The 13,865-nt window shown below is 44.2% G+C and overlaps 1 protein-coding gene across 1 annotated transcript in view; it reads right to left on the bottom strand.

The window, feature by feature from the left end:
- Positions 1 to 13,865, bottom strand: part of LOC132781683 (rho GTPase-activating protein 35) — a 128,301-nt gene that overhangs the window by 70,761 nt on the left and 43,675 nt on the right. Inside the window, exon 2 of the mRNA XM_060786066.2 lies at positions 2,677 to 6,574. Within this exon, the coding sequence (XP_060642049.1) occupies positions 2,677 to 6,369 (3,693 nt within the window). The 5' untranslated portion in view covers positions 6,370 to 6,574. The remainder of the gene's footprint in view (positions 1 to 2,676; positions 6,575 to 13,865) is intronic.

Below are 13,865 nucleotides of genomic sequence, written 5' to 3'. Positions count from 1 at the left end.
ATGCCTGCCATAAATGGAGGCAAAACGTCAGGAGAGAATGATTCTGGAACATGGCCATAGAGCCCGGAAAGCACACAACAACCCAGTTAATGATATTCACACACTTTCTCATCCAGAGATGTTTTCCCGCTGGGTGATCCAAGAAGTCATTGTGTGATTCAGGGCTGAGCATGATTTTCTAAAAATAGGCTCCCAACTTTTCCTATTCGCAACTTCCACTGTAAAAGCCACAACAGAATTCTGAAGCAAAATAACAGAACCTTCTCTCTTTTTTCCCACTTTTGAAAAATCTACACGATTATTCAAAGCTTCCTCAGAAAGAGTTTGACCAGACCATTCGGCCTTTGTTTGTCCCCCCCCCCCCCCCCGCTCTTCCAGGAACAGGCCTCTAATGCCAATGAAGAGAAGAAGTCTACCCTGCTGGCAAAGGGACAGCTGCCGCAAGTATGAAATCACCACTGTTTTGCAAAGCAGTCACGACATTGTTTCAAGAGACAAAAGTCTTTGCATGAAAGAAACGAACCTACTTCTGTTCAGTAGCCTTTTGTGCTGCAATGGGAAAAGCCCTCGACAAAAGGCCCAGGTTAAGAAAATAACTCCGTTGAGAGCAAAGTTTGAGAATATAGGACTATTAAAACTCATGGGGGGAAAATAGGTCTCTCTACACATACAAGCGAAGGTTGATTGACTTCCCTGCCTATTTTAGATGGGACACTGCAAGTCATTACCTCTCGGAATAATTACGTTTATAAATAACGAGTTTAAATACAAGGCTCGCCCTGCATTCCAGACAACTGTCCTTCAAAATTAATCAATCCTTAAGGGACCAACTGCTCCTTGTTCAGAGTGTTTCCAGAAGCCAGGCTTGACGCAAAGATACTTAACAAGAGATGTAATTTAAAATCTTTCGCTCAAATATATTTTTCCATAATGATTATTAAGCAGGCATCTCAAATCTTGATCAGAGGAGATAATTAGCAGCAATCATCTCAAAATATGGCAACAGGAACAGTGCTAATATGTCATGCTCACCAGGGAATGATAACCTGCTGGCAGTTTTGTACGATGATCATCTAGAGGCTGCACAAGTGGGAAAATGAGGATAACAATGCATTTCTCACTAAAACTTGGCTAAAATGGCAACCACTGAACCAGAATCATGTCTAAAGTAAAGGTAAAGGTTTCTCCTGACATTAAATCTAGTCGTATCCGACTCAGAGGGGTGGGGCTCATCTCCATTTCTAAGCCAAAGAGCTGGCGTTGTCCATAGACACCTCCAAAGTCATGTGGCCAGTATGACTGCATGGAGCATTACCTTCCCACAAAAGTGATACCTATTGATCTACTCACATTTGCATGTTTTTCAAACTGCTAGGTTGGCAGAAGCTGGGGCTAACAGCAGGAGCTCATCACGCTCCACTGATCATGTGGCCAGTATGACTGCATGGAGCATTACCTTCCCACAGAAGTGATACCTATTGATCTACTCACATCTGCATGTTTTTCAAACTGCTAGGTTGGCAGAATCTAGAGCTAACAACAGGAGCTCACCCTGCTCACCAAATTCAAACTGCTGATCTTTCCATCAGCAAGTTCAGCAGCTTAATGGTTTAACCCACTGCCATGTATATTTTCCCTATTTATAGTTTTCATGAAATTTATTGGGCAAACAAGTGGTTTTACTGAAGATTCAAAAAATGCAATTATTATTGGAATACATGGGAGTTTTCTTAATTGACACCCATCTCTACTCTGTCGCTCAGTTTCCAAAGCAGCAATAATAATAATAATAATAATAATAATAATAATAATGATAATAATGGTCAGAGGCTTTCATGGCCGGAATCACTGGGTTGTTGTAGGTTTTTTCAGGCTATATGGCCATGTTTTAGAGGCATTCTCTCCTGACGTTTCGCCTGCATCTATGGCAAGCATCCTCAGAGGTAGTGAGGCCGCAACAAGTCCTTCGGGAGATGCTAGCGGGGTACAAATAAAATTTAATAATAATAATAATGCAGGCAAAACGTCAGGAGAGAATGCCTCCAGAACAGTGGTTCTCAACCTGTTTTTGTAGGACAAAAACATCTGGGGACCCCAGGTTGAGAACCACTGCTCTAGAACATGGCCATATAGCTCAAAAAAAAAACCCTACAACAACCCAATAGTAGTAGTAGTAGTAATAATAATAATAATAATAATAATAATAGTAATAATCTTTATTTATACCCCACGACCATCTCCCCAAAGGGGACTCGAGGAAGCTAACATGAGGCCAAGCCCGAAAAAACAATACAGCAAAATAAAACGAAAAATTACATCACAATAAAATACATAAAAGTGCAAAATAACATAATGAAAAGTCGAACACGATGGGCGGGCTAAATGCACAAGATAAAATAATAAAACCCTGGATGAGATAGAAGTGGAAAAAATGTATTTGTGAGGGAGGAGCCCAAAAAGGACGAACAGTGGGGTTAGGCCTTCATTAAGGATGGAGGAAAGTGTCGTCATCATGAGGACGACACTGTAGATGGAACAGACAGAAATGGGATATATGGTCACTCTCCAAAGGCACATTGGAAGAGCCAAGTTTTTAATATTAACTGGAATTAATGAGTTAAGAGGCTGTCAAACCATAGAAATTAACTCGCCTTTAAAAAACAATCAGTACGTTACCTTAGTTGTTCTCCTCAAGCTTCGGAGGATGTTCCTTTTCCTGGGGTCTTCATCGGTAGTCTCATATGGAATGACAGCATTATCTCCCTTATAACCTTGGGAGGTCTGGTCTTCCTCCTTCTTCCTGATGGGGCCCAATTCATCATCGCTCCCTACGCTGAAACTGGTCCTGAAACTGGCAAATCTCCCGAGCTTCGTACATCTTGTCCGATACAGCACTGGTTTACTAATGATAGACACCTTGCGGCCACGTTCTAAGGAGCTCGTGTCCATTTCGCTGTCTGACCCGTTGCCGCTTCCGTTGGACTGGGTCTTGTTGATGTTCCGAATGGTGATGATTTTGCCTTGGGTGCTGTCGTGGGGCACTGAGTAGATATTTTCCTCCTCGTTCCTCGGTTTGACTACCGCATCCATGGGCTCTGCATAGTCGGAAGGGTCAAAGCCATCCGTTGGGGGCCAACTGCTGGATGACACGGACTTCCTCTGCCCGTCCCTATGCCCTTGTTCCAAATAAGAAAGATCCCCCTTGGTAATATCAAAATGGACTGGGGGCTTTGGTTTCACTGGCGGAGGTACTTTGTTGTTCAGCTTGCTTTCAAAAGTGCTCATAACAGAAAAGACAGAAAGACCATCGTTCCCCTCCAACTCCATGGAAAGTTTAGAAAGATCTTTGGACAAACTGGGCAATGAGGTGTCCTCTCGGAAAGGGCTGTAGGTCGGAGGCTCAATGTCTTCCTCCGAATCCTGAAGGTTCGAATTGCAGAGGGGGGAGCCGGCACGGGGGGAATTGAACACTTCTTCCGTGGTGCTGCAGGCTTCTGCAGCGTTATCGTACATGTGGGTGGCTTCAATGATGTTTTTCCTCTCCATCACGTCCTTGAAGAACAGGTGGAAGATTTCTAGTTTATGTTGAGGTTGACTACAAGGGATAGTTGTGAACTTTCCTTCGATGTCCTGGGCGATATCCTCTCCCTCCGTCAACTGTTCCCTACTCAAATCGTTGTCCAGAACATCTAAGGAGCCATCTGTGAGTGCCACGATTTGAACAGGGATAATATCCTGCACTTCAGAAAGGAAGGCACGTAACATAGCCAGGGAGGCTTTACGCTTAGCTGAATAAAACAAAATGTAGCCATGGACTAGCCAGCTTTTCCTAATGCTAAAGGAGGAATGGTACGAAAGCAAGGAGAGTTCTATTCGCCTCTTGTGTGGTCCTATGTGATATTCAAGTAACACAGAATTACTGCTCCCGCAATGGGAAGGCCTACAGGTTTGGGATTGAAGAATTGGGAGGAGGATGTCATCCGCATTGAAGGGATCTCCACACAGCAAACACATGACTATCCGAAGATCAATATCAGCCATATCTTTAATGCTCGCTGTCGAGCTCATCAGGTTTAAGTTGCGCTTCGAGTCGAGCAGGCCTTTCAGAACTTGACTGATTTGCTTCTCGTTAATATTACGCCCATAGCCAATGCCAGCAGAAGCTGGGTCGAGGAAGACGCACTGCAGCTTACTGGCAATCTGCTGCCCTTGCTGGATGAGGCTGTGCAGGGTTTCTCCACTCGTGTCTCCTCTCTTGTTCACCAGGATGAGAGTCAGAGGAAGGTGAACTAAGTGGTTGTCCCTTCGGCCAAGCGTGGACTCTCGGCTCTTTTCAATACTTTCGACAACATACGACAGAGATTCCTTGGAGTTATAAAGACAGAGGCAACCATGGGGCTGAAAAGTTGGCGTCTGAAAAGAATTAACAGGAAGCCTGACATTACCTTCGATCGGTCTCAAGGAGAGCTCATACATCTTCCCATCTATCACATACTTGTCATCATTTGTGCAAAGAGCTCGGATCTCATTTGCTAACTCACGTGCAAGTCCATCTTTACCGAGAATGACTAAGTTGATTCTATCTATATTGGAGTCTGACAGTAAGTTTTTCTGATTGCGATCAGAAGGCCTTATAAACCTGGAACTTATCAAATGCTCAATTTTAGCATCTATGCAAGCTGGGCAGCTGGGGCAGGTTTCCTTTGTTGGGTGATACACAAAATGGATGTGCTTCAAGATCAGGGCATCTCGTTCAGCTTGCAGCTTTTGCAATGCTTTAAATCGTTGTTCTTCACCCAAGACATCCTGGATGACGCCCATTTTCTCTTTACTGGGCTTGGCATCAAGCTCCAGCTCATAGAACAGTTCTGAGTATTCCAGAAGCAGCTCCTGAAACTCCTCCTTGGCCTTCTCTATAATCTGCTTTTGGTGTCTACCATAAATATCCATGTAGACCGACTCTTCAAGCCACATATAAAAGTCTTCGTTCATGATGAAACTACGCGCCTCCTCCCAAGGTTTTCCTGGGGTTATAAAAGGGGAAGTCTCCAGATTCTCTTTGAAAGCCCTTCTCATTTCTGCCCTTTTCCTCTCATTCCTCAGCTTCTCAAGATGGGCCTCATACAGTTGCTGGGCAGGCAAGGTCTCCATCAGGTCGAAGGGAATGCGTTCGTTCTCCATGTTATCGATGTGGTTGGTGGCATCCCAGGGAGTCTCCTCAAGAACCACAAACCACTTTAAGAAGTCCGGCTTCGACTCCAACAGCTTCTCCACCTTGATGCAGCTCAAATGGTTTATATCATCCAAGTCTGGAATAAGGGCTTCAAAAGCGAGAGGCAAAGCAGCAAGATACATTTTCCTCCGGCGCTCTATATGTTCTTGTTTGAGGCGATGAATATGTTGCAGGAAGAGCTTCTTGGCTTTCGGCGTCCCTTCCAGATAGACGTAATCCTGGTACTCTGGAGAGGACTGCATCTTCCGCGAGACATTCAACCAAGTCTCATTGTGGTTTTTCACAATGCGGCTCACCAGCCACTCATACTTATCTTTCGCAGCCGCAATCTGCTGGCTTTGCTGTTTCAAAGCCTCAAAGTAAGGGATAATTTTAGTCTTGCCCCTGCTTTTGTCTATCAGCTGCACTAAAGTGCTGAAAGCCAAGTCCACGTTCACATTGGATCTGGCAGACGTCTCGACCACCTGGAGGTTCTTTTTGCTTAAGGCAAAAGTGTGTGCATCTCTAATGTACCGCTCCACCCCTTCGTCACACTTTGTCAGAACGATCACTGTGGGCTTTTTCGTTTTCGTGAGTTGATTGTACAGGTTTGAAACGAACTTGAGCTGATCATCAAAGTTCCTGTTCATGCCCCTGCTGACATCGATACAGAGAAGAAAGCCGTCCACCAACAGCTTCCCATCCGGCATCTGTTTCTGCTCGAAGTCCTGCTCCAGCCCGAGCTGATCAGTGCAAAAGTACATGAGCTTTTCTGCAGATGCAAGCTTGGTCGCAGCCGCCCTTTTGATATAGGGCTGGAGGGCTGTGCTGCGGTGAGGCTGGAAAGTCTGGTCATCAATAAATTCAGTCTGTTCCACAATGTGCATTTTACATTCCACACAGTCCTCCAGGGAACGCACCACTTCCCCCCAGTACAAGAAGTGGTCGTTGTTGACAACTCTTCCTCCAAAGTCACTGGTGCTGAGGACTGAAGTGTGGTCCAAGTGGAAGTCATCTGCCCTGGGCCGCACAAAGCGATTGCACAGGCATGATTTCCCAATGCCACACTGCCCTTTCTCTTTCTCCGTCCCAGACAATCCGACCACACTGATGTTGTAGGTGGGGATGCGGACATCTTGCTTCCTTGCCATCATCATCGTCCAAACATCCTGTTACCCTTGACAGCTTCCTGGAGTATTAATGCCTGCTGAATTTCCATGCAATCGCAGTAACGGGCAGGTGACTGCTAGCAATTCACATTAACGATGGGCAGGACAGCGGAGATGGCTCTTCCCATGTTGCGTGGACCGACAGCAGCTCAGTTGTTACTGATCTTCACAACTGGATAGACAGCATGTCTCCCTGGGGAAAAGTGGAGAATAGGAACAGGTTTAGGATATTTTTAATTACAGGAAAAGTGCAAGAGATCTTTCATTAAAACATACTACTACATGGCAAAGAGACACATAGGAATTTCAACTTGATTCAAAAGGAAAAGTATAACACACACACACACACACACACACACACACACACAAAGGTTGTGCCCTGAAAACTCTTGGGTGAATGGGCTTATTAACGAAAGACCCTCTCAAATACAGGGAACTCAAGACAAAAAACAGTCAGGGACAGCTAATAACCTCCCAACAAAGGATTCCTCCAGGCAGTAACAAGCCACACCTAAAAAGTGTCAGGCCATCAAATGCTAATCAAGGTGGCCAATTGAAACATTCACACCTAGCTCCGACAGACAAGAAAGTCCTACCCTCGACTTTCCACAGATATATAAACCCAATTTTCCTAGTTTCCAACAGACCTCACAAACTCTGAGGATGCCTGCCATAGAAGCAGGCAAAAGGTCAGGAGAGAATGCTTCTGGAACATGGCTACACAGCCCAAAAAACTTACAGCAACCCAAACTAACAGTATTTCTAGTAGTGAGGAAGCGAAACATGAGAGAATGCTTCTAGAACAGTGAGTCTCAACCTGGGTTCCCCAGATGTTTTTGGCCTACAACTCCCAGAAATCCCAGGCAGTTTATCAGCTGTTAGGATTTCTGGGAGTTGAAGGCCAAAAACATCTGGGGACCCCGGGTTGAGAAGCCCTGCTTCATGCATAAGGGAGGACCTTCTTATAGTAGCACCAGAGGCACTCCAAATGGCCAGATATTGGACATTTAATCAACTGCCAATCTTGCAAACTTTGTGTTTTGTCTGTCTGTTTGTTTGTTTTGTTAAAAATGTAATACAAATGTCTGGCTGCTCCTGACACGATAAATAAAATAGCACATGCATATCCTGTATCTAATGGACATGTAGATGTTTAGCTGGCAATATTCTTGAAGTGCTAAATTCCCTTCCTTAAGGAAGAATTTCCACAGACCTACCATATTGGTACATCTAGGTATCACTTAGCTTGCTTTGGATAATTTCAAGAGACAGAGACATGCAAGAAGTTGAGACCAGACCACTTCCAGATTTCCTGAAACACATTCATGAGACAAGATGACCAGATAACTCCCTTTACAGAAAGAGTGTGATTCTTGTTCGCTAGGCAAAAGGCTATGCCAATAAACACACAACTCTGTGGACTTTATATAGTTTATCTGGCAGAGGTTTTTAACAAAATAGCAATAAAAGGCGAAAAGTCTCCTGAACTATAAATTAACTACTATAACGTAAAGTTTAACAGGAGTCAAATGTCAGCTTTATGTCTTTGTCCCCTGGCTACACCACACTTCAAATCACTGCATTATCAACAAGATGGGAAGAGACGGGAATGGCGGCGGATGCAGGTCGCTGAGGCTCCGTGAGCCTGTCGAGGGAACCTGTGTTCTCCTCGGAGGGTAAGGGGTTAGTAACCCCACAAGTGGTTGGACAGAGGACCACTTGCAAGCAAAGCTCGGTTACCCCTGCGGGGGCGGGTAGAGCGGTCTCCCCTCAAGGGAGACGGCTGTTCCCTGCCTGGCAGGACGCCGAGCCAGCGCCCGGAGGAGAGACACGGCTCGAGAGAGCCGCTATCGCCGTCAGTCTCTACTTAATGTGAAGAAGAAGATTCTTGCAACTGAGATAGGAAAGAAGGAAAACAGAAACAAAAGAAAGCGGAGGCAGCGAGCTGCAGCGTCAAGGAGAGAGAGCAAGGAGAACCGAAGAGTGAATATGCAAGGAGTGTGAGAGAAATGAAAGAAATGAGAGGACAACATAACATATAAAAGCCAACCTGCCAAACGAAAGGAGAAGAAGAAGAAGAAAGGAAGATAGAGGAGAGTGGAAAGAGGAGAGTGGAGAGTGGAACTCATAAGAAGCTATTTGCTGTGCTCAGAGGTGAAGGAATGCTGAAGAGGCACTAAGGTAGGCCTGGGAAATAGTGGCTGAGAAGAGTCACCCTCAGGAATCCTCTCACCCGTGAAAACCCCGCCCTCCCCATCCCCACCCACCAACTTTTAGGACCCCGTCCCCACGCTCTTTTCAACCCCTCACCCCTAAGTACCTCTCCATCTCCCTGGGCTGCCTTCTTGGACCCCGCAAGACCCTCATAGGCCCGCTGGATCCGCGGCTCCTTTAAGGGCATCTAAAAGGAAAGCAGACGCCGCGTGAGGACGCGCGGCGCGACGCGCGGCGCACGCATGCGCAAAGCGCAACGCTTTGCGTGCGCACGCGCAGGACACAACGCGGAAGAAGAGTTGGAAGTAAGGGTAACCAGAACAAGAAGATCAGCGGGGAAGGTGCGCCAGCCAAGAAACGCGGAAGGGACCGAGTGGAAGCAGCCGGGGGGCGAAGTTGTGAAGCCGTGAAGGACGAAAGAAGAAAGAAAGAGAGGTGAGAGGGGGAAGAGGAGGGAGAGCGGAGAGCCACGGGGAAGGTGGATCCCCTATACCCCCTCAATAAGACTCCCGAGTGCGGGGGAAGAGTGCGGAGCGAGAAAGAGGGCAGGGACAGGGGTGGATGGGGGGAAGAATTACAGAGGGACACCCCCCTAACGTTGAAAGGAAGATACAATCAATACAACTAAATAAAGACATATAAAGGCTGAAAAGGGAGATACCCCCAGGACCCTCCTCACCATTGAGAAGTAAGAGTGATAAACAAGGAAACGTTCTGTACTAACACTACCAAAGAATGACGGAGAGTAAAATGGAAAAATTCTTGTCATCAACAAAACAAAACAAAGTAACTAGTGCAACACCCGGCTCAACAAATCCAATGATTCCCACAACATCACAAGGAAACACCCCAATTCCAGCGAGAAGATTATCAACATCCACACAAGGGGAGATCTCCTTAAAGGACCTACTGGCAGAAATGCTAAAGATCCAAGAGAATATTGGAAAAAAAATTGAGGATAACCAAATTAAGACGCAGAACAACTTGGAAAAACTCATCCAGAAGGAAATGGGGAAAATGAAACAGGAACTGAAAGAAGACCTAGCACAGATAAAAAAAGAGGTGGACGGCGCCCAAATGGAGATAAAAGAGCTGAAAAAAGAGAATGCAACTTTAAAGAAAAATCAAGGGAAATCAGAAGCCAGAATAAAAAGACTAGAAGAAGCGAGTGAAAAAATGGAGAAGCAGCAGGACATAATTGCAAGTAAAGAAGCAGACTTTCAACTAAGATTCAGGAACATAGAAGAGAATGAAGAGGATAACATACGGAGAATAATAGCTGAGATCACATCCGAAATCCTAGAAATCCCCACAGAAAAAACGAACAGAGAGATCGACTCACTTCGTAGAGTGAATTCGAACTACGCGAAAAGAAATAAAGTGCCGAGAGACATCGTGGTAACTTTTTGCAGAAGAAGCTTCAGGGAAGAAATCATTAGAGCAAAAGCAAAGGAACAGGTACAATATAAAGGCAAAAGGGTGATAGTCCTCAAGGAATTCTCCTACAGTTCCATGAACAGCAGAAAGAAATACTATTTCATAACTGATGAACTGAAAAAACATAAGATAAAGTTCCGATGGGAAAGGCGGGAAGGAATCCAAGTAACATACATGGACAACAAATACTGGCTTACGTCCGAAGAGAAAGCAAAAGAGTTCCACAGGAAGCTCCTGAAAGACCTAGAAGTGGCTCCAAGACCAGGAAAAAATGAAGAAACATTAGAAGATGCAGGCGCAGCCAGGAGAAGCTCGATTAAAAACACAGAGACAAGCAAAAAAGAAAAGAAGAGACCTAGACCGGATTCGGCTGAAGATGAAGAGGAGGAGAAAGGAGTGGGACCTTTAGACTTTGAAACACAAACTGCACAGAATGAAGAATGTAACACTGTATTCTAATAATGTAAATGGGATGAACTCCCCCAATAAAAGAAAACTTATTTTCGACACATTGAAAAAAGGGAAGTTTGACTTCATTGCGTTACAGGAGATCCATATCATCCCTAGACATAGTAGATACCTAACCCAGCCACAACTAGGTACAGAATATTACTCTTTAGCTACACAGAAGAAGAGGGGAGTAGTACTCTATGTGAAGGACCCCCAGAAAGCCTCTTTGGCGTTTAAAGATGATGAGGGCAGATTTATAGGTATTAAGACACGCATAAACAACCAAGAGACACTGATCTGCAATATTTATGCGCCTAACGGACCAAAGAGGAGCTTTGTGAACAATTTAAGGAAAAGGATAGCGGAGCAATCATTTGAAAATCTGATTGTGCTGGGAGATTTTAATGGAGTATTGGACTGTGCAAGTGATAAATCCAGGTCCGAGAGAAAATACATTAAGGGAGGGAGACTTCCTGAGAACTTCATCAAGTTTAGGAGAGATTTCTTTCTACATGACGTCTGGAGGGTTAAGAACCCTACAGGAAGGGATTATACCTTTTATTCTAACAGACATGCGATGTGGTCCAGGCTAGATATGGTCTGGGCCTCGAGCTCAATAATAACCAACATTAGTAAGATCAAAATAATGCCAAGGCTTAACACCGATCATTGCCCTATAACAGTTGAGTTCCAAGGGAAGGAATCGCAGAGGAGATGGAGATTAAACGACTTCCTATTAAAAAAAGAAGAGGACATAGAATTCTATAGAAATAAGATTAAGGAATACTTCGAACACAATAGTAATAAGGGCACCAAAGCCGAGGTAGTGTGGGACGCCAGCAAGGCTGTGGTTAGAGGACATTTCATCAAACAGGGATCGATCCGTAACAGATTAAGAAGAGCAACACAGGCGGCCTTGTCTGAGGAGATAGAGTCCAAGGAAAAGTTACTAAAGAGAAAACCAGAAAGTAAGAAGCTCAAGCTCGAACTAGAGATATTGAAAAAACAATGGAATACAACACAATTGGAACAAACAGCAAAAAAGTTAAAATTCCTGAAGGTAAAATACTACGCACAGGCTAATAAGCCAGGTAAACTACTAGCTAGGAAATATATGGCAAAAAGGCAATCACAATATATAACTAAAATAACCAGAGACGGGATCACTTATATTGAGGAGGATGACATATGTAAACAGTTTAGTGACTTTTATAAGGACCTCTATAAGAAGGATGAGATACCGATGGAGGACATTGTAGAGTACCTGACGACACACAAACCAGATAGGCTATCGGAAGCACAAAGAGAAACTCTTAATAAACAGATAGAGGAGAAGGAGATTAAGACAGCCATAAAAAAATTAGCAAATGAGAAGTCACCAGGGCCAGACGGAATAACTGCGACATATTATAAAACATTCCAAGATGAACTTACACCACACCTACTAGAGATATTCAATAACATCCTATCAGAGGCGAGGATCCCGGACTCGTGGCAAGAGGCAACGGTAACTCTGATACATAAGGAAGGTACGGAGGAAGAATGCGTGAAGAGTTATAGGCCGATATCTCTTCTGAATATCGACTATAAAATCTTTGCGAATGTGATAGCCAACAGGTTAAAAACTATCCTGAATGAAATTATTAATGAAGATCAAACGGGATTCCTCCCGAAAAGACAAATGAGTGAAAACATGAGATCCATCCTGAGTATAATAGAGTTCTATGAGGCTAACCCGCAAAGGGAGATCGGATTGTTGTTTCTCGACGCCGAGAAAGCTTTCGATTGCGTAAACTGGGAATTTATGCTGCAGCTTTCCAGGGAAAAGGATATGGGATTTCAATTTATTAACGTCCTAAAAGCAATCTATACAAACCAAAGAGCAAAGATAAGAGTGAATGGCCAGCTCTCAGAGGAGATCAAGGTAGAAAAGGGCACCAGGCAGGGATGCCCTTTATCCCCACTGTTATTTATTATGTCGCTGGAGATTCTGCTAGAGGGCATAAGGAGAGATGCTAACTTGAGAGGATCTAAAATAAGAAAAGACGAATTCAAAGTAAAGGCGTATGCCGATGATTTGGTTTGTATTATAGAAAATCCCGTAGAAACAGTCCTAAACTGGTCCAATAAAATCAAGGAATACGGAAAGGTGGCAGGTTTGCGAATCAACGAGTCAAAAACGAAATTTATAACCAAGAATATAGCAGAAGCTAAGAAGGTGGAATTGGAAAAAATCTCACGATTCAAGGTCACTAATAAGATCAAGTACCTAGGGATAAACTTAACGGCCCACAACTCACAACTGGTAAAGAACAACTACGAACCGGCTTGGAAAAATATAAATAAAAAACTAGAGACATGGAAACAATTAAATCTTAGCCTGTTAGGCAGGGTGGCCATGATAAAGATGAATGTGCTTCCGAAGATGATCTTCCTCTTCCAAATGATACCGGTATTGAGAACCAAACTCTGCTTTACACAATGGAGAAGAGACATCCTGAAATTTATCTGGTGCGGCAAAAAAGCTAGAATTAAATACAGGATTCTAACAGACTCCAGGGAAAGAGGTGGGTTAGGCCTGCCTGATTTAGAATTGTACTTTGAGGCTAGTGCTTTATCCTGGGTAAGGGAATGGGCTCTTCTGAGGAAAAAGAAACTTCTAAACCTAGAGGGAGCAGACACCAGGAGGGGTTGGCACGCCTATCTTTGGCAGGGAAAGGCCAAGATCGAAAAGAGTTTTACCAATCACTTCATTAGGGCGGCCCTCATTAAGGTTTGGGGTAAGTACAAGTCTAGATTTTATAGCAAGACACCCCTATGGCTCTCCCCAATTGAGGCCTGTCATAAGAGAGAACTACCTAGTGATAAGTGGTTTACATATAGGTCTCTGTTAGAAAGGAAAGAAAACCAATGGAGGCTAAAAACGTTAGATACACTAAGAATACTCGACCCAAAGTTTTCCTGGTACCATTACCTGCAAGTCTCAGACTGTTTTAAAGAAGACAATAAAATTGGTTTTGCACCCCAAGAAACACTCTGGGAGACAGTTATGAAAAAGGACAGGAAGTTAATAAAAGGGCTATACCAGAAGCTCTTGGAGTGGGCCACAGAGTCAGAACTCATAAAAGAAAATATGACCTCCTGGGCCGCAGACTTGGGGCACACCATTCTACTTAAGGAATGGGAGGACATTTGGAAAAGGAAATTAAAATATGCCAAGTCAGTGTACATAACCGAAAGTTGGTATAAGATATTTGTTCGCTGGCATTTAACACCTCAAAAGCTGGCAAAATTTCATAAGGGCTCAAATGGTCTATGCTGGAAATGTGGTACAAAGCTAGGCACCTATATGCATATGTGGTGGCACTGCAAAAAGGCCAGGG

This window comes from Anolis sagrei, chromosome Y (assembly GCF_037176765.1).
Source record: "Anolis sagrei isolate rAnoSag1 chromosome Y, rAnoSag1.mat, whole genome shotgun sequence".
Taxonomy (NCBI): domain Eukaryota; kingdom Metazoa; phylum Chordata; class Lepidosauria; order Squamata; family Dactyloidae; genus Anolis; species Anolis sagrei.
This window is presented reverse-complemented; position numbering and strand designations above follow the sequence as displayed.